Source organism: Artemia sp. Qi Xiang Cuo, chromosome 12, assembly GCF_049724085.1.
Source record: "Artemia sp. Qi Xiang Cuo chromosome 12, ASM4972408v1, whole genome shotgun sequence".
Taxonomy (NCBI): domain Eukaryota; kingdom Metazoa; phylum Arthropoda; class Branchiopoda; order Anostraca; family Artemiidae; genus Artemia; species Artemia sp. Qi Xiang Cuo.
The window spans coordinates 40,261,850-40,289,251 of record NC_142805.1 but is presented as its reverse complement, the minus strand read 5'-3'; the positions used below and the strand labels follow the sequence as shown (position 1 = coordinate 40,289,251).

At 36.7% G+C, this 27,402-nt stretch overlaps 1 protein-coding gene across 1 annotated transcript in view; it reads right to left on the bottom strand.

Annotated features, from left to right (window-relative positions):
• Positions 1-2,200: 2,200 nt before the first annotated feature.
• Positions 2,201-27,402, bottom strand: part of LOC148946105 (protein O-linked-mannose beta-1,2-N-acetylglucosaminyltransferase 1-like) — a 67,156-nt gene continuing 41,954 nt past the window's right edge. Inside the window, exons 4-5 of the mRNA XM_089097611.1 lie at positions 20,210-20,389; positions 2,201-2,452 (exon numbers count right to left, since the gene is read on the bottom strand). Coding sequence (XP_088953737.1) covers positions 2,201-2,452; positions 20,210-20,389 — 432 coding nt within the window. The remainder of the gene's footprint in view (positions 2,453-20,209; positions 20,390-27,402) is intronic.

Genomic DNA, 27,402 nt, shown 5'->3' with positions numbered 1-27,402 from the left:
TTAGGGGAATAAGGGGCTTGAGGGGGGGGGGGGGCTAGTTGCCCTCCAATCTATTAAAGAGGGCACTAGCCACTCCAATTTCCATTCGAATGAGCCCTTTTCGAAATTTCTACGACAACTCCTTCGATACGAAGTGCCCGGGTGGAGAAAAAACACATTGTGCCCACATCGTTCCTTTACTTTTCAATTGAAAACTCCTTTTTTGGAAAGCTTTTTTATTAATTAATAGAAAACCCTTTCAAAGTCGCACTTTTAACAGATTCCTTCAAAATAGGTCACATAAAAGTTAAAACTGTATCTGCTTCTTATGTTTAAATATAATCTATAAAATCAACAAGCCTCTCTCGAGAGGTACAGATGACATTTGCGCTGAACTCTTTCTACTTGGAATGCCGGCATTCTTTCCAACCTTGCTCTACTATCCCAAATGGTGTTCACAAAGCGAATAGTTCCTTATTCGTTTTCAACTGGCCGCCTTATTCCTTTCCCTAAGGCTAAATTTTTTTATATAACAGTAGCTACAACCTTTTGTAAAATTTTGAGAAACTGATAGTGTCTGAACTTGTTGAAAAGTGTTACATGCCTCTTCACCAACTTGGGTATCAGAAAGGAATAGGAACCGTTAATACACTCATGGCATTGTCATCGGCATCAGTGTTGGTTGATACTTATAAGTTGGGAGAGTCACTTGTTCTAGGGAGCCATCATGTCAGTCATGCTTTTGATTTGACAATTAATGCACATATCCTCATCAAAGTTTACAAACACAGGGTCAGTACTTGCATTATTAGTACTTCAATTGATATGTACGGTCATCTAATCATCAGAACTAAATTGCATGACGGAGCAATTACAGAGATAGTCAGAGCTGTCCGCCGTGGTATACGGCAGGGTGCCCTTACGCCCCCATTCACGTTTGATAGTTGTACCCAGGATACACAGTCTCAAGCGGTTTTCTCTTGTATTTTAGAAGGTATAGATGTATATCATGTTGTATATACGCATGATGTCTTCAGTACCGGCCGTACAGCACGGGCGCTTGGGAATAAATTTTTTGTTTTGAGTCAAGAATACCCAAAGATAAACCTCAAGCTTAATGCTGAAAAGTCAGACGTCATGTTATTCAACTTGGGTCCAGTTCCAAAAGTATTTAAAAATGATTTTGAAGGAGTGCCGGCTGCTCCAAAACCAGAAATGACATAGCTAAGCCGCCGAATTGACGACTCTTGAAGCAACTAGGAAACTTCTCATCAATAGTTTACAGTAGTTTACAGTGCCAGATATTCGGCGCCGAAGAGAAAGTTTTTTTTAAGAAAAATAAAAAAATACTTATTTATTCGGGCGATCAGAAGGAACAGGCTTGGATTTTTTCCCTAGTAGTATCTTATTTTCACACTAATTTAGAAAAAAACAAAAACGAAAAAGAAACAGGGAACCTAGCTATTTCCACCAGAACTATTAAAATTTATTCTGCTCTACTATCACTCATACCAATATCAAGGACCTGTGAAAATTGAGACGCATTTATGAGTTTTTTTTACCAGTGCTAGGGAAGCGTTTTGCGCAAAAGGGAGATTGCATTGAGTTTTCAACATTTGACAAAAACAATTCCGGAGCCAAATTCTTTTCCTGCAATTGTTAAAAGAGAGAAAAGTAGATGCCACAAAGTGGAAAACCACAAATTTTTAAGTACTTTGATTCTTTGTACCAAATAAGGCATAACAAAACCAATCAGACCAATCGACCCATGCAGCAAACAAAAAGTTTGCTTTTTTGTTTAATCTTCTATGTCTGTTTAAAATGAGGTTTTACAAACACCTACACACTGGTAACGCTAATTTTTGGGATCTGTGGAACTCAATCCATTCTAGGTAAACGTTTAGACCTGCATTCAGAAACCTAGACTTAGCCGAACCGAAGTTCAAACGATTCCAACTTGTTTAAGGATGGACAATCAGAATATTCTACAAGAAATTCTGCACGGCTCCCATTTTCAAAACTAGAGAACAATTTTTGGATTGGAGATTACAAAATTGAATTCAACGCTAGAACCTAATCGTCAAGATCAAGTAATAGTAATCATAAGACTTTATTCATATTGGCGTGACTAAAATTTCATTTTGAATAGGTCTTTAAGGAGTAGGAGCATTATTTAATTTTCTACTTTAATTATTGTTGTACGAACCATCCCAATTTCTCACTATAACATTGACTGGATTGTAAACGACAACTCACCAGAGTTCTCCGATAGTAAAACATTGACTTTGATACTAGTAGGGTTGGCCCAGGAGCCAAAATCATTGGCTTTGCTGAACTCTTCACCAAGCGGTTTCCCACCTTTTTGTACAACAAAGACCCACATGTCTCTCCACCCAATCAGGTAAGAATATTTGGATCCAAGATTTTTCAAGCAGTTTCGAGCAGCTTCTCTTAGGTGATACGACGCTTCATCCTCAAAGGAAAAAAAGAGAGCTCTAGCAAGATTCGTTATAAAATCGAAGACCAAAATAATAATGAGAAATCTGGAACAATCAGAAAATGAAGTCACCATTAAGTTAATTAATTTAAAAGATTTTTCCACAAAACAAGTTTTGCAAAGAAAAGTAAAGAGCTCCATTAAACCAACAATGATCAAAAATAAAGTAAAATAATCTTCCAAGCGTAAAACTACCAGAAATCACTATCAATAAATGGATGAAATTCAATACGAACAGAAATAACAATAAATAACCGAGTCAAACTCAAAACCAGCAACAATTAACATGAGTAGGGCTGATAACCCCTATGCCTTCTCAAGACCAGAACACAATTTGTGCTTTACTGAAAAACAAACAAACAAACAAATGACCGGGGATTCTCAGTTAAATTGACATACGCTGACGTTTCTTCGTTAAGGTTTTGATAATGGTTCATTTATGAAAGTAAGAAAGGTGAAAACATTTAACCGTATAAATAAAAGCTAAACCATTTACTTGCTGGTTCAGCGATGGGCGCGCCTCTCAATGGGTTACTGGCGAATATTTATGTGAAACATACTGAAAATTGGGCGTAAGATTCGTATTTCTTGAAACATATCTTTTGGGGACGTTACACGTATGACGTAGATAATTTCGGAGATCACGCCCATCGCTTATTTATCGTACACGGATGACGTAATTTCACTCTGGAATTATGGGGAAAATGAACTTGTTTTTTTTAATCACCTTAATACATGCGATAGAAATTTACAGTTTACTTTAGAAATAGAAATCGCAAATAAAATCTCATTCCTAGATGGGTTAATTATTCTTAGCTTAGATAAACTCAATTTTACTATTTATAGGAAACCAAAAATAGATAATAGATATTTACATTTTAATTAAAACCCCCCCCTCGCAGGTTAAAAGAGCTGTCGTAATCATTCTCGTCGACCGTGCCCTAAACATTTGTTCTGATTCCCACATCAAAGCAGAACTAAACTTTATCAGGGACATACTCTTTGGAATGGTTATCCTATTTTGTTTATTAATACTGTAATTAACCGTAGACTCGAAAGAGACTCTCGTAAAATCAACGATAGTTTACCATGTGAGATTCCCGACAAGCCTTCAAACATAATTTACCTCCCTTACATCGCAAAAATCCCTAAGAATCTTAAAAAAGTTTGCACACAAAATAATCTGCGTGCAATATTTATTAGTAGTTTCAAAATCACAAATTTCCTAAATTCTGGTACAGATGAAATCTCAGTTACTCATCCAAGAGGGATCTATCAAATACCGTGCGGTCTTAGCACATACTATGAAGGTAGAACTCACCAGAATTTAGAGAAACACACACAACAGCATAAAGATGATACTGCCAAAGCTCTAAATTCTAATATTGCTACTGTTTCATTTGATTTTGCTTTAGGCAGCCATGTATTTGAAAATCCTAGCCACAAAATACTTTTTGATGAATCTGCCCTTATTAGCAATGACCTAGGCATAAAACAGGTAGTTCGAAAAGCAATTGAAATCAAAATTAAGACTAATAATAATATTTCCATAAACAGGGACTTGGGGGAAAATACACTAAATACTCTATAGAGAAAATTTAATTAAAAATGATCTTACAAAATATTTAAAAAACCAATATACTTTAACACAGAACCGGTCACAAAGAGACCTTTGAGGTTAGCTGCCAAAAAGGCTGGATTAGCATTAAGAACAAGTTTTTATATTATTTTTCTTTTATCTATATGAATTGCCTTGTTTTACCTCACTTTTTAATACATCCTGGTTGAACTTCGCTGAAGTAACGATGCTGGGACTATGTTGAACAACTTTGCTTTTTAGTTTTATTGGTCGCATGTTGCAGTTAGTCTTTTTTCTTTTATATATTTTTGTCTTGCTGAGGATGGCCCTTGGACACAGGACCGAAATATTCATTCAAATTATCTTCACTGTCTTATGAAAAGAACTCCCTATTGTTCTTCTTTGAATTTGTTGTTTGTTCTTTTTAGAGTTAGAGACGTATGAAGTGGGGATTTATCAAGATTTAGTCAAAGACACACTACTATCAGCTCACAAGTGACTAGAGTCTGAAATAGATGAAATATATTTTTACCATAGTCGTCTGAAATAGGTGAATTAATTTTTTACCATAGTATGAGAAAGATGAATCGAATTCTTTTTATAAACATATTAAGTGTGGATTTATCAAGTTTCAGTGAAACACAGACACTACCGCCAGCTCACAAGGGTTTACTAGTCTAAAATAGATGAATTAGTTTTTTACCAATGTCTGCGAAAGATGAATCAGATTCTTTTTAGAGTTAGAAACATATGAAGTGGGAATTTATCAAGATACATTCAAACACAGACACTATTATCAGCTCGCAATGGGGCTATACTAGAGTCTGAAATAGATGAATTAGATTTTTTTTTTTACCAAAGTCTGAGAGAAATGAATCGAATTCTTTTAAGAGGTAGCGACATATGAAGTGGGAAGATTCAGTCAAACACAGACACTACTATCAGCTCACAAGTGGTGTACTAGAGTCGGAAATAGGTGAATTAAATTTTTACCATAGTATTAAAAAGTTCGTAGTAACGGGCTGTGATTAAAGAGCGACCTGTTTCAATAGTAACCAAAACTCTAGAAAACAGAATTTTGAAGCTAGTACGCACATCAGCGGAATTAAATTTTATTAATGGTTTCAAAAACACCAATTTCATCAAGTTTAGTCTTAACTATCAAAAGGTAAGCACATGAGAAAATTTGGCTTATTTTCAAAAAAAGGGAGAAACACCCCCTAAAAACTATAGAACGTTAATGAAAATCATATCATCATATTCAGCGTATCAGAGAACATTACTGTAGTGGTTTTAAGCTCCTATCTGCAAAAATGTGGAATTTTTCCTTTTTTGCCAGAAGTAAGATCACTGATCCGTGTTTATTTGTTTTTTGTTCTTTTCCCCAGCGGTGATCGTATCGACCCAGTGGTCCTAGAATATCGTGGGAGGGCTCATTGGAACGGAAATTAAAAGTTCTAGTGCTCTTTTTAAGTGACATAAAAAATGGAGGGCAACTAGACCCAATCTCACGCTTATTTTTTTCCCAAAGTCACCCTATTAAAAATTTGAGATAGCCTTTTTGTTCGATATGGTCAAAAATATTATAACTATGTCTTTTAGGATGACTTAATCCCTCGAAGCCCCCAGGGGGAGGGCTGAAAGTTATGAACAAAACCCAATGTTAACAAATAGTATTGGTTATTGGGCAGCATACAGACGTTTTCAGGGGGAATTTTTTCTGGTAGTGGGGGTGGGGGTGGGTCGGGGGTTATATGGGAGGATCTTTTCATGAAGGAAGTTTTCATGGGGGAAGGGACATTGCTATGAAGGGGGCGCTGAATTTCCCGTCATTATTTAAAAAAAAAGAAATTAAATATAAAAAAACAAGTTTTTCAACTGAAAGTAAGGGGAGGTGAAAGTAAGGGTGGTATTAACTAAGGGGAGAACCCCCTCATATACGTAATAACATATACGTAAAAAAGTTAAAAAGGCGATACGGCTCAATAGTAATCGAAACTTTTAAAAACGGAATTTTGATGTCAATAAATGTATCAAAAGAATGGGCTTATAATGCTGATTCTAAATATATAAATTTTATTAAGTTTAGTATTACTCATCAAAGGCTACAAGCCTGAGAAAATATACCTGATTTTTTAAAGAGGGGGGAAACATCCCCTACAAGTGAAAGAATTTTAATGAAAATCCCACCGTCAGATTCGGTGTGTCAGAAAACCCATTTACATAGGTTTCAAGCTCATATCTGGAAAAATCTGCAACTATATCTGCAACGTATTTTTTGCCAGAAGAAAAATATACGAATATAGAAGTTCGTTACGTAAGTTAATTTGTAAATTACGTCAAAACCAAATTTAGAGACAGCCATTTAGCAAAAGAAGAATAAAATTTTTATACAAATTTTGTTTACTTATTCGATGACGGTGAGCCAAAATAAAAGCTGCATTAACTAAAAAACGATCAGAAATTAAATAAAAAAACAAGTTTTTTAAACTGAAAGTAAGGAGCGACATTAAAACTTAAAACGAACATACATTATTCCGTGTATGAAATGGGCTGTCCCCTCCTCAACTCCTCGCTCTTTACGCTAAAGTTTGACTCTGTCTCACAACTTTATTTTTTAAAAAAATAAAAAACTTTAGAGAAAAGAGAGAGGCGGTGAGGAGGGGACAGCCCCTATCATAAAAGGAAAAATTTCTGTTCGTTTTAAGTTTTAATGTCGCTCCTTACTTTCAGTTTAAAAAACTTGTTTTTTTTATTTAATGAGAGACAAGAATCGAATCCTTTTTAGAGTTAGAGACATATGAAGTGGCAATTTGTCAAGATCCAGTCAAACACAGACACTACTATCAGTTCAGGAGTGATAAACTAGAGTCTGAAATAGATGAATTACGTTTTTACCAATGTTTCAGAGAGACGAATCGGAGTCTTTTTAGAGTTAGAGACACATGAAGTGGGAATCTATCAAGACTCAGCAAAACACAGATATTACTACCAGCTCACAAGTGGTATACCTAGAGTCTGAAACGGATGGATTAGGTTTTTTACCAAAGTCTGAGAGAGATGAATCAGATTCTTTTTAGAGTTAGAGACATATGAAACGTGAATTTATCAAGACTCATTGAGACATTACACTACTGTCAATTCACAAGCGGTACACAAGAGTATGAAATAGATGAATTAGGTTTTTACCAATGTCTCAGAAAGATGAATCGGATTCATTTTAGAGTTAGAGGCATATGGAGTTGCAATTTATCAGGATTCAGTCAGACACAGACACTACTGCCAGCAAACAAGTGATATACTAGAGTTTGAAATAGGTGAATTAGGTTTTTGCCAAAGTCTGAGGGAGATGAATCGGGTTATTTCTACAGTTAGAAAAATATGAAGTGTGAATTTATCAAGATTTAGCCAAACACAGACACTACTATCAGCTTACAAAGGGAATATACTAGAGTCTGAGATACATGAATTAGGGTTTTTACGAAAGTATGCGAGAGATGAATCGGATTTTTTTTATAGTTAGAAACATACAAAGTGTGAATTTATCAAGATTCACTCAAATTCAGACACTACTATCACCTCACAAAGGGGGTATACTAGAGTCTGAAATAGATGAAATAGGTTTTTACCAAAGTCTGAGGGAAATGAATCGAATTCTTTTTAGATTTAGAGACACATCAAGTCAGAATTTGTTGAGTTTCACTCAAACACAAACACTGATATCAGCGCACTAGCCGTTTACTACAGTCTGAAATAGATGAATTAGATTTTTAACATAGTCTGAGAGAGATGAATCGAGTTCTGTTTAGAATTAGAGACATACGAAGTGGGAATTTATCAAGATTGGGTCAAACACAGACACTATCAGTTCAAAATTGGTATACTGGAGTATGAAATAGGTGAATTAGATTTTCACCATAGTCTGCGAGGGAACAATCGAATTCTTTTTACAGTTAGAGATATATGAGGCGGGAATTTATCAAGGCTCAGTCAAACACAGACACTACTATCAGCTCAGGAGTGATAAACTAGGGTTTGAAATAGATAAATTAAGATTTTAACATAGTATGAGAGAAATGAATCAGATTCTTTTTAGAGTTAGAGATATATGATGTGGAAATTTATCAAGATACAATCAAACACAAACACTACCACCACCTCACAAGGGTATACTAGAGTATGAAATAGATGAATTAGGTATTTACCAAAGTCTAAGAGACATGAATCAGATTCTTTTTAGAGTTAGAGGCACATGAAGTGGGAATTTATCAACATTCAGTCAAAAACAGATGTTACTATCAGCTCACAAGTGGTATACTAGAGTCTGAAACGGGTGAATTAGGTTTTTACCAAAGTCTGAGAGAGATGAATTAGATTCTTTTTAGATTTAGACACATATGCAGTGGAAATTTATCAAAACTCAGTCAGACATACACTACTATCAATTCACGAGTGATATACTAGGGTCTGAAATAGATGAGACTATATTTTTAGCAATGTCTCAGAAAGATGAATCGGATTCTTTTTAGAGTTACAGACATATGAAATAGGAATTTATCAAGATTCAGTAAGACACAGACACTGCTATCAGGTCAAAAATGGTATACCAGAGTTGCAATAGGTGAATTATGTTTTTCAGAGTCTGAGAGAGATGAGTCGGAATCTTTTCAGAGTTAGAGACATATGAAGTAGTCAAGATTTAGTCAAACACAGATATAACTACCAGCTCAAAAGTGATATACTAGAGTCTGAAATAGCTGAATTAGGTTTTTACCAAAGTCTGAGAGCGGGATTCAGTCAGACACAGACACTACTAGCAGCTCACATTTGGCTTGCAAGAGTCTGAAATAGGTGAATCAAGTTTTTACCAAAGCCCGAGAGATGAATCGGATTGTTTTTAAGTAGGAAATAGACGAATTAGGTTTTTACCAATGTCTCAGAGAGATGAATCGGATTCATTTTAGATTTAGAGACATATGAAGTGGCAATTTATCAGGATTCAGTCAGAGACAGACACAACTAGCAGCTGACAAGTGGTATGCAAGAGTCTGAAATAGGTGATTTAAGTTTTTACCAAAGCCCGAGAGAGATGAATCGGATTCTTTTTAGAGTTAGAGAAATATAAAGTGGGAATGTATCAAGATTCAGCCAGACACATACACTACTACCAGCTCACAAGTGTTATACTAGAGTCTGAAACAAGCGAATAGGGTTTCGAAAGACTGAGAGAAATGAATCAGATTCGTTTTTAGAGTTAGAGACATATGAAGTGGCAATTTATCAAGACTAAGTCACACACAGACACTACCACCGACTCAGAAGTGGTAAACTAGAGTCTGAAATAGATGAATTAGGTTTTTACCAAAGTCTGAGAGAGATGAATCAGATTCATTTTAAAGTTAGAGACATATGATGGGGGAATTTATCAAGATTCAGTCAAACACAGCAACGAGTATCAACTCACAAGTGATATACTAGAGTCTGAAATAAGTGAATAATTACAAAGTATGAGAGAGACGAATCGGATTCTATTTTAGAGTTAGAGACAAATAACTTCAACAAGGTGTGGTTATATGAAACAAGGTGCGGTTGTAGGTTGGCTGCAAGTACCCGGGTGCAGGTAAAAAAACACTTGTGCTGCCATCAGTTGTGTTCGCACTTCATATGTCTCAAACTCTAAAAAAGAATCCAATTCGTCTTTCTCAGACTTGATTAAAAAGGTAAGTCGTCTATTTCAGGCTCTACTATATCACTTGTGAGCTGATAGTCGTGTCTGTGTTTGACTGACTCTTGATAAATTCCCTCATCATGTCTCTAATTCTATAATGAATCTGATTCATCACTCTCAGACTTCGGTAAAAACCTGATTTCTCTATTTCAGACTCTAGTATACCACTTGTGAGTCGCTAGTAGTGTCTCTGTCTGACTGAATCTTGATAAATTCACACTTCATATGTCTCTAACTCTAAAAAGAATTCGATTCATCTCTCTCAGGCTTTGGCACCTAAAAACCTAAATCACCTATTTCAGGCTATAGTATGCCACTTGTGAGCTGGTAGTAGTGTCTGTGTCTGACTGAATCTTGATCAATTCCCACTTCATATGTCTCTAACTCTTACTGTGTCTGACTGAATCTTGATAAATTCCCACTTCATATGTCTCTAACTCTAAAAACAATCCGACTCATCTCTGTCTCAAAATTTGGTGAAAACTTAATCCACCTATTTTAAACCCTAGTATATCATTTCTGAGCTGGCAGTAGTGACTGTGTTTGACAGAATCTCGACTACTTCATATATCTCAAACTCTAAGAGAATCCGATTCATCTCTCTCACTCTTGTAAAAACCATAATTCACCTATTTCAGACTCATTTTAACACTTGTGAGCTGGTAGTAGTGTCTGTTTTGACTGAATCTAGATAAGTTTTCACTTCATATCTCTCTAACTCAAGAGTCCAATTCATCTTTCTCCGACAAAGGTAAAAACCTAATTCATCTATTTCAGACTCTAGTACACCGGTTGTGAGCTGACAGTAGTTCCTCTGTTTAGGTTACATTAGGTTAAGTGAGGCCTGCCTCACTTAACCTAATGTAACCTAACCTAAGTTGCTAACCCTAGAAATGTTAGTTAACCTAATCTAACCTGGGGATGTGTGGGCTCCGATCGTTTTGCAGCCGGCCTTCGGCCTGTGACCCCTGGTGGTTCTCGTTCCATGGGTGAGCTTTGGCTTGGGCCCCCGAGGGTGTGGGGGGGGGTACCACCATCGGTGGACCTTCAGTCTTTGAGTTCGGGGGGTGGAGGGGCCCACTGGGTCTCCGATCGTTTTGCAGTCGGCTCTCGGCCTGTGACCCCTGGGGGATCCTGTTCCGTGGTTGGCCTTTGGTCTGTGACCCCGAGGGTGGGGGGGGGGTCCCACCATCGGTGGACCTTTAGCTTATGAGTCCGGGGGGTGGGGGGATCCCACCTGCGGTGGGCCTTCAGTCTGTGATCCCGGGTGGTGTGGGGCCCGTCCGTGGTCAGCCTTCGGCTCCGTGGCTCCTATTAGACGATTTTGGAAAAAGGTGATGCAGGAGGGGGAAGCTAGTTGCCCTTCCAATTATTTTTGTTACTTAAAAGGATCACTAGAATCTTTTTCAATTAGAATGATCCCTCTCTCGACTGTTGTGTTTCGAGTTGGAGTACAAATCTTTTCAACCCCCAACTTTTATTGGTTTATGTATAAATTTCATAACTTAAAAACCTATCCCCCCGATGCTGAAGAGTCCATTTTATATCTAAAGACATAGTTATTGTGGCTTTTAATTATGTTGAAGAAAAAATACATCTAAAAATTGATTAAACGATTTTGGAAAAATATTACCATTATGACGAGAACTTTCAAATATAAGAAGTTACTTTGTTCACATAGAAATAATTTTATTTTTGAAAAACAAGTCATAGAGTGGCTTATGACATTAGGGGTCTTATGCAAATGAAAAGAAGACATAAAATGAACTTGTTTTCCATGATCCTATAGGTCAAAATTTATTAATTTGATTAAGGAAAGGAAATATACCGTTATTACCGCATATTATTTAGTGTTTTGATGACATCAACCTCAGTGCATATTGAAATAAAGATATATATATATATAAAGTACTGAATAGTCCAAATGAAGTCACCGGTCCTTCGATGGTTAATGTATGTTTAAATTTTAATTTATATTTTCCCCTATTGGATTTTACATATTTGAACCATAGAAATATATTTTATTTCTATAATTTTCTTACAAAAACGTGACGATTTGGAATATCCAGATCTGTAAATTAGGTATCTGTAAACCACATTTTGCGTACCATTAATTAGAATTAACTATATTTTTTGCTAGAAATACTCGGCCCTGAAAATTATGTGTCTATAAATTCATTTTTGTATGCCATTTATTTAGATTAAACTATACACAAACAATAGCCTACTTACAAAAACTAAGATATAAACTCCCAGCATTTAATTCTATCGAGCAATGTCGAAGTGTTGGACATAATTTTTTTAAACATCAACGTTAGTTTTGAACTTGGTTTTCAAACACCTAAATAATTAAATGCCTTTAGACTTGCTGTTTATAAAAAGTAATGCATTAACAAATGGGACTGTCCCCTCCTCAGTGCCTCGCTCTTTACGCTAATGTTGTTTATTGTTACAAAAAATAAGAGTTGTGAGAAAGTCAAACTTAAGTAAAAGAACGATGTATTGAGAAGGGGAAAACCCCTTTCAAATATGGAATAATTTCTTAACGTTTCATGCTATACGTCGCTTCTTACTTTCAGTTAAAAAAAACTTGTTATTTTTATTTAATTTTTTAATGTTTTTGAATTAATGCAGGTTTTGATTTTGGCTCACCGTACATGAATAATTAAAACAAAATTTGCATATTAGTTTTACGAGGTATGGACTAGGGGTGAACCCAATCATACACGAAATATTTTCTGTTCGTTTTAAGTTTTGATGTTACTCCTTATTTTCAGTTGGAAAACTTGATTGTTTTTTATATTTAATTTCTGATCTTTTTTTAAAATAATGCTGGGAAATCCGGCACCCCCTTCATAGCAATGTCCCTTCCCCCATGAAAACTTACTTCATGGAAAGATCCTTCCACATAACCCCCGCTCCACCCACTCCCTCACTACCAGAAGAAATCCCCCCTGAAAACGTCTGTATACTTCCTAATAACCGATACGATTTGTTAACATTGGGTAAAGTTCACAAATTTCAGTTCACAAATTTCAGCCCTCCCCCGGGGACTTCGGGGAATTAGGTCATCCTAAAGGACATAGTTATCATAGTTTCAACCCTGCTGAACAAAATGGCTATCTCAAAATTTTGATCAGGTGACTTTTGGGAAAAAATTAGCGTGGGAGGGGGGCTAGTTGCCATCAATTTGTTTGTCACTTAAAAAGGGAACTAGAACTCTTAATTTCCGTTTCAATAAGTCCTCCAACGATATTATAGGACCACTGTGTCGATACGAAAACCCATGGAACAAAAAAAAAATAAATAAATAAAAATAAACACACATCCGTGATCTTTCTTCTGGTAAAAAAAGCAAAATTCCACATTTTTGTAGATAGGAGCTTGAAACCTCTATAGTAGGGTTCTGTGATACGCTGAATATGATGGTGTGATTTTCATTAAGGTTTTATAACTTTTAGGGGGGTATTTCTCCCATTTTCCGAAAATCAGCTACATTTTCTCAGGCGCGTAACTTTTGATGGGTAGGACTAAACTATATATTTAAAATCAGCATTGAAATCTGATTCTTTTTATGTATCTATTGGTATCAAAAACCTGTTTTCTAGAGTTTCGGTTACCATTGAGCCGGGTCGCTCCTTACTTACAATTCGTTAACACGAACGCTTTGAACACAATCGCTTGACTCGAATAGAATTCAGAATGTCTCTTCAAAAATAAAAATCATATTTGTACATTTTCAAACATCTTACTTAACTTCTAGGTTTACCTGTTCACTTTAAGCAAGTGTTAAATGGCTATAGCTTCTTGGAACTAAAATATAAACACAAATGTAACTTAAGGACTTTTCTTCAAAAATTGTGTCAAAAATTAAAATTACATTTGTGATTTTTTCCAAATCCTGCTTTATGTCTAGGTTTACATGTCGATTCTAAGAAAATGTCAACTTGCTTTTTCTTCATGGAGCTAAAGTATAAGAATAATCGTAAGATTCGAGCATAATTCCGTATTTTTCGTAGAAAATAAAAATTACATTTGTGCATTTTCAAAAATCTCACTTTACGTTTCCAGCTTTATAAGTCAAATCCAGGGAAGTATTAACTACTTTTTCTTCTTGAAACTAAAATATAAACTCAGTCGTAGCTTTCGACCAAAATTTAGGACTTTTCTTAAAAAATTGTGTCAAAAATTAAAATTACATTTGTGATTTTTTCAAAATCCTGCTTTATGTCTAGGTTTTCATGTCGACTCTAAATGAAATGTCAACTTGCTTTACCTTCATGGAGTTAAAGTATAAGCATAATCGTAAGGTTCGATCAGAATTCCAAATTTGTCGTATAAAATAAAAATTAAATTTCTGCATTTTCCAAAATCTCACTTTACGTTTCGAGCTTCCAGGCAAGTGTTAACTACTTTAGCTTCTTGAAACTAAAATATAAACTCAGTCGTAGCTTTCGATGAAAATTTAGCACTTTTCTTAAAAAATTAAGTCAAAAATAAAAATTATATTTTGTATTTTTTTGAAGATCCTACTTTATGTCTGGGTTTACATGTCGTCTCTAAGGAATTGTCAACTTGCTTTACCTTCATGGAACTAAAGTATAAGCATAATCGTAAGATACAATCAGAATTCCTAATTTGTCGTAGAAAATAAAAATTACATTTGTGCATTTTCAAAAATCCCACTTTACGTTTCGAGCTTTATAAGTCAAATCCAGGGAAGTGTCACCTGCCTTAGCTTCTTGAAACTAAAATATAAACTCAGTCGTAGCTTTCGATGAAAATTTAGGACTTTTCTTAAAAAATTAATTCAAAAATAAAAATTATATTTTGTAGTTTTTTGAAAATCCTACTTTATGTCTAGGTTTACACGTCGTCTCTAACGAATTGTCAACATGCTTTATCTTCATGGAACTAAAGTATAAGCATAATCATAAGATTCAATCAGAATTCCTAATTTGTCGTAGAAAATAAAAATTACATTTGTGCATTTTCAAAAATCCCAATTTACGTTTCTAGCTTTCTATTTCAAATCCAAGGAAGTGTTAAATGGATTTAGCTTCATGGAACTAAAATTTAAACACACTTGTAACACTCGAGCAAAATTTACAATTTCTCGTAAAATTCTGTTAGAATTAAAATTACCTTTCTGTAATTTCACAAATCAACCCCCCCCTCTTCATCGCTCTATCTTAATTGTGGTTCCCTTGTCTCTCTCTCTCTCTCTCTCTCTCTAATTACACCGTAAGTCTAGATCGATCAGAGATGTGGGACCCAAACCCCCCGAGCCCGCATCCATTTGTGGGTATCATTTGTTTAGAATAAACTATATTTTTTGCTAGAAAAATGAATATTTTTAGCAGTCCTTAGACATTACGAGATATCCAGATCTGTAAATAGATATCTGTAACCTGAAGTGGAAGCTTTTTATTTTCTCTGGAGAAATTAGAATTGAATTATGTTCTTTGGTAGAATTCAGAATAGAACTTGAACTTTTCTATCTTCTATGGCCACGGGAGGGGGATGTTCAAGTTTACTTGTTTGAGGGGATTTTTGTTCATTTCAAGCTTGATTTGTATATTCAATTTAAGTTTCACTCGTTTTAAGATTTATTTATTAATTTACATTAATATCCATAGTATGTTTGTTTGCATTTATTTTTATTTTATTTCTGTTCGTTTTAAGTTTCATTTATAGTTCAATAGGAAAATATTTTTTTCATTTTAAGCTTGATATTCATATTAAATCTAAGCATTACTCGCTTTGAGATCTATTTATTCATTTATATTATTATTTGTTGTTTGTTTTTTTGCTATGATTGCTTATGTAATTTCTGTTCGTTTTGGTTTCATTTATTCTTTAATAGTAATTTCTGGTCGTTTCGAGTTTAAATTTTAAAATGTATTTGTATCTGCTGAGTTTAAGTTTAAAATTACCTTTAATTTTCTTTGAAAAAATATTTTTTGGAAAGTTTTTTAATTAATCTTTGTTAGTTTTTAATTGCAAAAAATTTCATGTTTTTAAAAATTTCTTATTTCAAAATCAAACCGAAAATTTCCAAGAACCATTCTCCCACAAAAGTGTTTAAATTTTTATTTATATTTGCACCATAGCGTTCTCAATCTCTTTTAGGATAAGTGGCATGTGTGGGGGCTTACATTGGAGGAAGAGGAAGAGCTTCTAGCTGCTTGTAATGAGAATGATGATATCGTCATTACACCGGAGGAGGGGGAAGAGCTACTCCTATGTACATGTAGAACAGTGGATCTATTGCGACATGGGTCTTCAGATCGACTACCGAACCCTATACTTAGAGTGCGAACCGATTTATATGCGGAGGTGTCTCAATCTGAGGAGACACCCTCGCTCATAGATATCATACCTATGGAGGAGGATGTTCAAATAATTGAACCTCCTGAGATAGAATATATAAAAACAGTGGTAAATATCACATTAGAATAAATAACTGAATATTGTTTTTTTTTGTTAATTTGTTTATTAATATAATGCATATATATACAATAACGTCTTTAAATCTTCACTTTAGATTTCTTCTTCTTCGGTGTATAGGCATCTGACGTGAACCACTAGTGCTGGTAAATCATTTAGATTCACTCTAGACTGGCCCTGATTCGTTAGCCCTAACCAGAAAAGAAAGGGAACATTTTCGATTTCGAAACAATTTTATTGAATAATTACAACTACAACATCAATAATACTATGCATGTACAATTAGCGATAGAGTTTATTGTCTTCGATTTGCTTCACTAATGTACTTAAATCACAATGTAGGCTATTCACATATGCTATATCAACTTGAGCAGCAAAACATAATTGATCTTCCATTTTAAATGTACTCAAGGATATCACATATCTTGCATGTACTGCATCCCATTCCAGACAAAGACGTGAACCTTTCGTGATTTCCACTGCAATCCTTGGTGCTCTTGTACTATTACCATCAACTCCACTATCAACTTCTAATAGGGTAAACATTCCACTTATCGTCATCAACATTAATATTCCAAATGAGTAAAGTCAAACTGTTCTTCTTCTCACTCATTTTAAGTCTATTTACAGACTAATAAACCTATGGCAAAAAACCTTTCTTTATTTTCACCTCGCCGATACTTTTTAACCAAGCCCGCTGTTTGGCTTAGAAGGTATTTTTAATCGACTCGCTGATTGGCTGAGAAGGAAAAACGTGATCTAACTGTTTCCCGTTATCGGATCAATAAAATTCTCAATCGATTACGCAATCAAGTTCTCGGAAATTCACTTCCCCCTTGATTCCTAGATCAATAACATTGTTCCCGTTAGAATTCAATGCGCATGTGCAACCTTCGCCCCGGAGTTATTACACATAAAAACAACAAATAAATCGATCTTGGAAAAAGAGGTCATTGAGCGATTACGCAATCTTTCTCCCTAGGGACTCTATGACCATATTAGGTGTACTGTCACGAGATACGTTCTTTTAAGGGCGAATTGTTATGTAACGGGGAAAACCATACGTAACCAGCTCTCTGATTGGCTGAGAAGGAAGATGTATCCGACTCGCTGATTGGCTGAGAAGGATGCATGTACTTCCGGTTTCCTATTCCAGGACACCTTGACATTCATCCCTAGCATGCACTTGTCCAAAACAATAATAATAAATAAATCCCTCAGGCCTAAAGATTAAAGAAACCATAGTTTCTTAATTCCCCCTTCGTGAATCAATAATTCCCCCTAGCGATTATGTAAATCAAGTTTACAGGCTAGGTTAGCCTAAAGATCAAAGAAACCATAATGTTTCTTAATTCCCCCTTTCGTGAATCAATAATTCCCCCTAGCGATTATGTAAATCAATTTCTCAGGTTAGGCTAGCCAAACAACAATGAAGCCATGTTTGTTTCTTAATTCCCTCTTCGTGAATCAATAATTTCCCCTAGCGATTATGTAAATCAATTTCTCAAGTTAGGCTAGCCAAACAACAATGAAGCCATGTTTGTTTCTTAATTCCCCCTTCGTGAATCAATAATTTCCCCTAGCGATTATGTAAATCAAGTTCTCAGGTCAGGTTCGCCTAAAGATCAAAGAAACCATAATGTTTCTTAATTCTCCACTTCGTGAATCAATAATTTCCCCTAGCGATTATGTAAATCAAGTTCTCAGGCCAGGCTAGCCAAACAACAATGAAGCCATGTTTGTTTTTTAATTCCCCCTTCGTAAATCAATAATTTCCCCTAGCGATTATGTAAATCAAGTTCTCAGGTTAGGTTAGCTAAACAATCTCATAGCATTCGCGTCGAGCATGTCCATTCTCACTGACAACGAACTGACATAAACCATATAACAGCCATGAAAAACATCAAGTAACTCGAACAACATACATAACCCTCCATGAAAACATATATACATGTGAAAAAGTTCATTTTTTCCAAATTCACACTGACAAAACCCATAAAATATCCATAACTTGATGTTGAAATCTGTGAAAAACATCGAATAAAATGAACAACACACATAACCATACATGAAAACAGCCATAAATGTGAGAAAATTCCTGTTTTTCCAAGTGAGAAAATTCCTGTTTTTTCATTCTCAGTGAGAAAACCATAAAAACATGCATAAATTATGTGCTGTTCGGAGTAGCACCCCCCTTTCTACTTGCTACATTGGGGGCCCTTGTCTTCACAACATCACTGTCGGCTCCTTCGAGGTGTAATAGTGTGAAACAACTCATTTTCACAATATTTGAACGTTTATTTCTCCAATTCGAAATAATATAAACTAATCAAATTCAAATTATTGACTGAGATACTAACTCGGTATCGGGCTTTTTATATCCACGCTCAATGTCAGAGTGAACGAATCACCATACCATGAAAACAAGCACGACTTTTAACTGAAACATGATATTTAACTCCAAAACCATGGTTTCGTGAACAGCACGAATTTTCATGGTAGGCTGAATCTGGTCAGTGTACTGTCTGCTTGTATGGCGGGAGTACTGTCCGCTACTTATCGTTATAGCTAGCTATATGGGAGTACTGTCCGCTACTTATTGTTATAGCTATATGGGAAGACACCCCGCTACTCATCGTTATAGCAGCTACATGGGGGGACACCCCGCTACTTATCGTTATAGCTACACTACTTACTACACATCTATAAATAAATGTAAGGACAGAACGTCCAAGAATATCATAATAGTTGTAACGAGGTAGAAAGAATTTAGCGACATTTTCATAACATATATTAGCACCAATCCAATTAGTGTGAAAGCAACACAAAGCTAAAAATAGGCTTGACGTTTCCGACCAGCACTTTACTTTGCAAATTAAAACACAGCCTGTAAAACCTGGAGGCATAGCTTATGATTTATGATTCAATGTGTCTCGTCCTTGCGTAACCTAACCTGCAAACTTATAACTACAATTAGTCAAAATCATTATTTTAGGGATTGCACTTCGACTACGATGATCTAGTGAAGCCGAACAGATATCTTATACAAATCATTCAGGCCTTTGCTATGGACCAAGTAATTAATTTGCCATCCTTCTTAATGATACTCGGATAATATGCAACATACCCAGAATACAGCCTCATTAAGCAATTAAACAAAAAAAAAAGTTTTTTTTTAACTGAAAGTAAGGAGCAACATTAACACTCAAAAGAAACAGAAATTATTCCGTATATGAAGGGTTAACCCCTCCTCTATACCTTCCTCTTTACGCTAAAGCTGATAGCACTTTAAAAAAAAAAAATTTTCTAGTCTGATTAAACGGCCCCTTTGTTTCAGTAGCCATTCTTGAAAAATGGGACAAACAGTCAAAATTTAGCGTAAAGAGCAAGGTATTAAGGAGTGGGCAACCCTTCATATACGGAATAATTACTGTTCGTTTGAGTTTTAATGTTGCTCCTAACTTTCAGAAAAAAATTGTTTTTTATTTAGTTTCTGTTCATTTTTCAAATAATGCAGGTAAAACTGGCTCAGCCTCCATGAAATATACCCCCCCCCCCTCACAAGACACTCCTCCGCTAAAATTTAATCCAATGTAAAGTAAACCCCCCGTCAAATTTCCTCACGACAGTTCCATCTTCGCTGAAAATCCCCCCCCTCCAGAAAAATTTCTTGCGAACTATTCAGCCTGAAAAATTATCCTTAGTATATTTTCATTTGAAAAAGACTATAATCTCTAATCAGTTTCTCAATTCCTCTGGAAATGCTCCCTTCCGTGGAATTTTTTTCTGGAAATTAAAACACACGGAAAATAGCCACCGGATAATTCCTCGGGAACATGTCCCGAGTGTCTTCTGGAAAATACTTTGTGAAAAGCAATTACTATGTTTTTAATATTTACCGAGAGCTCAAGCCTATAGGTGTTCTACGGTTCTATCAAACGGTTTAAATTGTTGGAAGCAAAACCCCCGTCCTTACCTTAATGGCAAAAATTAGAATTCGACCATCTTTGACCATATTTAGAAACAGAACCATGGCGTCATCTTCTTGAGGTGAATATGTATCAAATATTCTCTTGGTCATAACACTGCCAGTCGCTTGGTTCAGGATAACAAGATGTATCCCCCTGCCTTTTCCGAATAAACTGTTTTCTAAGATCTGTAAAAGAAGAACTAGCTAAACTTTATCTTACTAAATAAGGGTCTGAGACACAACAATTTTTGTATCTTTACTATTATTTCCAATTTGTACTTTGGAATCCAAGCTACACAGTACACGCACATATATGAGACCTGGTGAATAAATGATGAGCGGAAAAGGGTTGTCCGAAAAGGGCTGGAGGAAAATAAATTGCATAAAAGAGGTAAGAGAAACGAGCTTTTAACAAAAGACCCATCAGTAATATTGTATTAATACGTCCGACCGAGACCATAGGGTAACATTCCGAGCGGGCTCATAGGCTATCATTCCGAGCGGGCCCATATCCCAATGCGCTATCGGAATTACCAGTCCCTCTACGAGATCAACATTTTTCAGAAATTATTATTCTCGAACTTACAACCCTTGCACTGAGGGCTCTGAGGGGGTTATCATCCTAATAGACCTAATTTCCAGAACGTTCAACTACGTTGAACAAAATGGATATCTCAAAAATTGATTTGATGTGTTTTGGAAAATGGTGGGCGTGAGAGAGGCGTTAGTCGCTATCCAATCACTTTCAACAATTAAAAAAGGCACTAGCCCTTTCAATTTCCAATTGAATGAGTCTTTTTGAAGTTTCTACGACAACGCTTTCAATAAAAACTTTATATGCCCCAGGGCATAACTTACAACCCTTGCATTGAGGGCTCTGAAGGGATTATCATTCTAAAAGACCTAATTTCCAGAACTTTCATCTACGTTGAACAAAATGGATATCTCAAAATTTTAATTCGATGCGTTTGGGAAAATGATGGGCGTGAGAGGGGCGTTAGTCCCTATCTAATCACTTTCAACTATTAAAAAAGGCCCTAGCATTTCAATTTCCAATTGAATGAGCCCTTTTTGAAGTTTCTACGACAACGTTTTCTACAAAACCTTAGATGCCCCTAGGGCATAACTTATAACCCTTGCCCGAGGGTTGTGGGGGAGGCGGGTGGTTGTCATCCTTAATGACCTAATTTCAAAAACTTTCAACTACGTTGAATAAAATGGCTAAAAGGGCTGTGGGGGACTGTCCTCCTCAAAAACATATTTTATATCTGGAAATCAACTACGCTAAACAAAATGGCTACCTCAAAATGTTGATTGGAAATGTTCGGGGAAATGATGGGCGTGAGGGGGAGGGGGGGGTATTTTCCCTCCGATCACTTTTGACTATTAGAAAGGGTAATAGCCCTTTGAATTTCCAATCGAATGAGCCTGGTGGAGTATTTGTGAAAGGTGGAGTATTTCATTTTTCTTTTTTTTTATTCTTATTTTGGGGGACGGGGGTAAATGCGAATTATATATCGGGGGAAATAGAGGTTGAGGAAAAAGGATATGAAAAGTGTAATTTAAGGTCACGATGGAAGGGGTGTTTTTCAATTTCCAATCGAATGAGCATTTTTTGAAGTTTCTACGACAACGCCTTCTATAAAAACCTTATATGCCCCAGGGCTCAACTTAAAACCCCTGCCCTGAGGATGGGGGGAGTGTCCTCCTCAAAAACATATTATCTATCTGGAGATCAACAACGATTAACAAAATGGCCATATTAAAATTTAGATTGGAAGTGTTTGGGGGAACAACAGACTTGGAAGGGGGGACTAGTTGTCCTCTAATCAATGTCGAATGTTGAAAAGGACGCTAGCCCTTTGAATTTCCAATCGAATAAGCCTGGTAGAGTATTTGTGAAAGGTGGAGTATTTCATTTCTTTCTTTTTTTTATTCTTATTTTGGGGGACGGGGGTAAATGCGAATTATATATCGGGGGAAATAGAGGTTGAGGAAAAAGGATATGAAAAGTGTAATTTAAGGTTAAGATGGAAGGGGTGCCCTAAGGAGGAAGGGCAGTCTCAGATATCGGATGAACCTAAAAGGTATAAGAAAATTGAAATATAGTATACCTCTATTTTTATACCATGGTGTATTTTGGAATGCTCAATCTTCATATAATTTTAATAAATTGAATTTTTTGAAGTTTTTTTTTTATTAAGAAAAGAGAAGGTGACATGAGAAAAATTATGAGGTATTTTTGAAGAAAATTTGAAGGTCACCGAGAGGAGAGGATGTGGTATTAAAAATAAAAAACAACGCCTACCCCCGGGCCCTAGGGGGTTGTGCCGACTTTGGAGTTTTGTTATCTGACCTTTAAACTATTTTGAACAAAATGGCAATCTCAAAGTCTTTATCTCCTATATATGGGGAAAAGGGGAGTGGAGGGGCTCCGACCCTGAAAAAGTGAACTAGAACGTTTAGGTCCCAATCAAATGAGCCATCTCTGAAGTTTATACGAGTATCTCATCTAAAAGAACCAAATTTCCCCCAGGGCAAGATTTACAAAACCTGCCCCCAGGCCATGAGGGGTTGTGTCGACCCTTTAGTTTTCGTATATGATCTTTGAACTATTTGTAACAAAATGACTAACTCAAAAATTTTTATCGGATGTATTTGGGGAAACAAGGTCGTTGTGGGAAGGGGGCTAGCTTCCCTCCAATAACTTTTGGCTCTTAAAAAGTGAACTAAAACTTTCAATTTTCAATCAAATGAGCCCTCTCTGAAGTTTATACGAGCATCCCTTCTTAGGAACCTTATATGCCCCAAGGGCATAACTTACAACGCCTGCCCCCGAGTCCTGGGCGGTAAAGTCGACATCGGAGTTCTGTTATCTGACCTTTGAAGTAACTGACCTTTTAACAAAATTTCTATTTCAAAATTTTTATCTGATGCTTTTTTGGAAAAAAAAAGCTCGGGGGGGGGGGGGTAGTTGCCCTCCGATCTCTTTTGACTCTAAAAAAGTGAACTAGAACTTTTAATTTCCAATCAAATGAGCCCTCTTTAAAGTGTATACGAGCGTCCCTTCTATAAGAACCATATTTGCCCCCAGGGCATAACTTACAACGCGTGCTCCCGGGCCCTGGACGTTTGTGTTGACATCGGAGTTCTGTTAACTGACCTTTGAAGTAATTTTAACAAAATGTATACTTCAAAATTTTATTCTGATGCAGTTGGGGAAAAAAGGGCTTGGGGGGGGGGTAGTTGCTCTCCGGTCTCTTTTGACTCTGAAAAAGTGAACTAGAACTTTTAATTTCCAATCAAAAGAGCCCTTTCTGAAGTTTATACGAGCACCCCTTCTATAAGAACCATATTTGCCCCCAGGACATAACTCACAACGCCTGTCCCTTGGCCCTGGGGGTAATGTTAACCCCAGAGTTTTTGTTATATGATCTTTGAACTATTTTTAACAAAATGACTACCTCAAATTTTTTTTTGAATGTATTTTGCGAAAAAAGGCCGTGAAGGGGGCTAGCTGCCCTCTTATCACTTTTGATCCTTAAAATGTGAACTAGAACTGTCAATTTCTAATCAAATGTGCCGTCTCAGAAGTTTATACGAGAATTCCTTCCATATAAACCTTATAAGCCCCAAGGGCATAACTTCCAACGCCTGCCCGCGGGCCCTGGGCTGTTGTGACAACATCGGAGTTTAGTTATCTGACCTTTGAACTAATTTTCACAAAATATTTATCTCAAAATTTTTATCTGATGCATTTGGCAAAAAAGGGCTTGGGGGGTAGTTACCCTCCGATCTCTTTTGACTCTGAAAATGTGAACTAGAAACTTTAAATTTCCAATAAAACGAGTCCTTTCTGAAGTTTTTACGAGCATTACTTCTATAAAAACCATATTTGCCTCCAGGGCATAACTTACAGCGCCTGCCCCATGACTCTGGGGGGTTGTGTTATCCCCAGAGTTCTTATTATACGATCTTTGAACTATTGTTAATGTTTGAACTATTTTTAACAAAATGGCTATCTCAAAATTTTTATCGGATGGGTTTGGGAAAAAAAACGTGGTTGGGGGGGGGGGGCTAATAACACTTCGATATATTTTGACTCTTTAAAAGTGAACTAAAACTTCCAATTTTCAATCAAATGAGCGCTCTCTCAATTTTATACGAGTACCCCTTCTATAAGAACTATATATGCCCACAGGGCATAACTTACAACGCCTGTCCACTGGCCCTGGGGGTTAAGTCGATCCCGGAGTTTTAGCATCTGATGTTTAAACTATTTTTAACAAAGTGGTCATCTCAACATTTCTATCAAATGGGTTAAGGAATGGAGGAATGTCGGGGGAAAAGGAATGGAGGGAGGAGGGGATAGTTGACCTCCAATCTCTTTTGACACTGAAAATGTGAACTAGAACTTTTAATTTCCAATCAAAGGAGCCCTCTCTGAAGTTTATACGCACATCTCTTCTTTAAGACCCGTACTTGCCCCTAGGGCATAATTTACAACGCCTAAAACCGGGCCCTGGGGGGTTGTGTCGACACCGGATTATTTTATCTGACCTTTGAACTATTTCTAATAGAATGGTCATGTCAAAATTTTTATCGGATGGGTTTGGGGAAAAAATGAGTGGGGGAGGGGGCTAGTTGCCCTCCAATCAATTTGACTCTTAGAAATTGAACTAGAACTTTAAATTTCCAATCAATTAAGCCCTCTCCGAAGTTTATACGAGCATCCCTTCCATAAGAACCATATATACCCCCAGGGCATAACTTACAACGCCTGCCCCCAGGCCCTGGGAGGGGGAGGGGGGTGTCGAGACCGGAGTTATTGTTGAAGTATAATGGCTATCTAAACAATTTTATTGGATGGACTTGGGGAAAAGGGTGAGCATCCCTTCCATAAGAACCTATACGTGCCCCCAGGGCATAACTTACAACGATTGCCCCTGGACCCTGGGGAGTTGTGCCGACACCAGAGTATTTGTTATCTAACCTTTTAACTATTCTTAACAAAATAGCTATCGCAAAATTTTTATCCGATGCATTTGGGGGAAAAGGGCGTGGGGGGGGGGGGCTAGTTGCCCTCCAATCTCTTTTGACTGTTAAAATGTGAACAAGAACTTTCAATTTCCAAACAAATTAGCTCTCTCTGAAGTATATACGAGCATCCATTCCGTAAGAACCACATATGCCCCAGGGCATAGCTTACAACGACTGCCCCGGGCCCTGGGGGGTTGTGTTGACACAGGAAATTTCGTTGTGATCCTTGAACTATTTTTTAACAAAATGGCTATCTCAAACTTTTTATCTGCTGCATTTGGTGGAAAAAGGGAGAGGGGAGGCTACCTGCCCTCCGATCACTTTTTATTCTTAAAAAGTGAACTACAACTTTCAATTTCCAATCAAACGAGCCCTCTCTGAAGTTTATACGAGCATCCCTTCTTAGGAACCTTATATGCCCCAAGGGCATAACTTACAACGCCTGTCCCCGGGCCCTGGGCGGTTTTGTCGACATCGGAGTTCTGTTGTCTGACCTTTGAAATAATTTTAACAAAATTTCTATTTCAAAATTTTTATCTGATACATTTTGGAAAAAACGCCCGAGGGGGTTAGTTGGCCTCCGATCTCTTTTGACTCTAAAAAAGTGAACTAGAACTTTTAATTTCCAATCAAATGAGCCATCTCTGAAATTTATATGAGCATCCCATCTATAAGAACCATATTTGCCCCCAGGGCATAACTTAGAATGCCTGTTCCCGGGCTCTGGGGAGTAGTGTCGAGCCCGGAGTTTTTTTTAATATGATTTTTGAACTATTTTTAACAAAATGGCGACCTCAAAATTTTAAAAGGTGTATTTGGGTAGAGAAGGGTGTTGAGGGGGGGGGGGCTAGCTTCCCTCCAATCACTTTTGACTCTTAAAAATGTGAACTAGAACTTTCAGTTTTCAATCAAAGTAGCCCTCTCAGAAGTTTATACGAGCATGCCTCCCATATAAACCTTATATGCCCGAAGGGCATAACTTACAACGCGTGTTCCCAAGCCCTGGACGTTTGTGTCGACATTGGAGTTCTGTTAATTGACCTTTGAAGTAATTTTAACAAAATGTCTACTTCAAAATTTTTATCTGATACAGTTGGGGAAAAAAGGGCTTGGAGGGTTAGTTGCCCTCCGATCTCTTTTGACTCTGAAAAAGTAAACTAGAACTTTTAATTTCCTATCAAAAGAACCATTTCTGAAGTTTATACGACCACCCATTCTATAAGAACCATATTTGCCCCAAGGGCATAACTCACAACGCCTGTCCCTTGGCCCTGGGGGTTGTGTTAACCCCAGAGTTTTTGTTATATGATCGTTGAACTATTTTTAACAAAATAGCAACTTCAAAATTTTTGTCGAATGTATTTTGGGCAAAAAAGGCGTAGGGGGGGGGGGGCGAGCCGCCCACCAATCACTTTTGATCCTTAAAAAGTGAACTGAACTAGATCCCTTCCATATGAACCTTATATACCCTCAAGGCATAACTTCCAGCGCCTGCCCTCGGGCCCTTGATGGTTGTGACAACACCAGAGTTTTCTTTTCTGACCTTTGAACTAATTTTCACAAAATGTTTATCAAAAAAAATTTATCTGATGCATTTGGGGAAAAAGGGCTTGGGGGTAGTTGCCCTCCGATCTCTTTTGAGTCTCAAAATGTGAACTAAAAACTTTTGATTTCCAATCAAATGAGCTCTTTCTGAAGTTTATACGAGCATTCCTTCTATAAGAACCATATTTGCCCCCAGGGCATAACTTACAACAACTGTCCCATGACCCTGGGGGGTTGTGTCATCCCCGGAGTTTTTATTATAAGATCTTTGAACTATTTTTAACAAAATGGCTAATTCAAAAATTTGTATCCGAAGTAATTGGGGAAAAAAGGGCGTGGGGGGTTAGCTGCCCGTCGATCACTTTTGACTCTTAAGTGAACTAGAACTTTCATTATCCAATCAAATGAGCCATCTCTGAAGTTTATACGAGCATCCCTTCCATAAGAACCTTCTATACCCCCCGGGCATAACTTACAACGCCCTGGGCGGTTTTGTTGACGTCGGAATCTTGTCATGTGACCTTTGAAATATTTTTAAGAAAATGCCTATCTCAAAATTTTTATCTGAAGCATTTGGGGGGAAAAGGCGTAGGGGGGGGGAGGGAGGGGTTAGT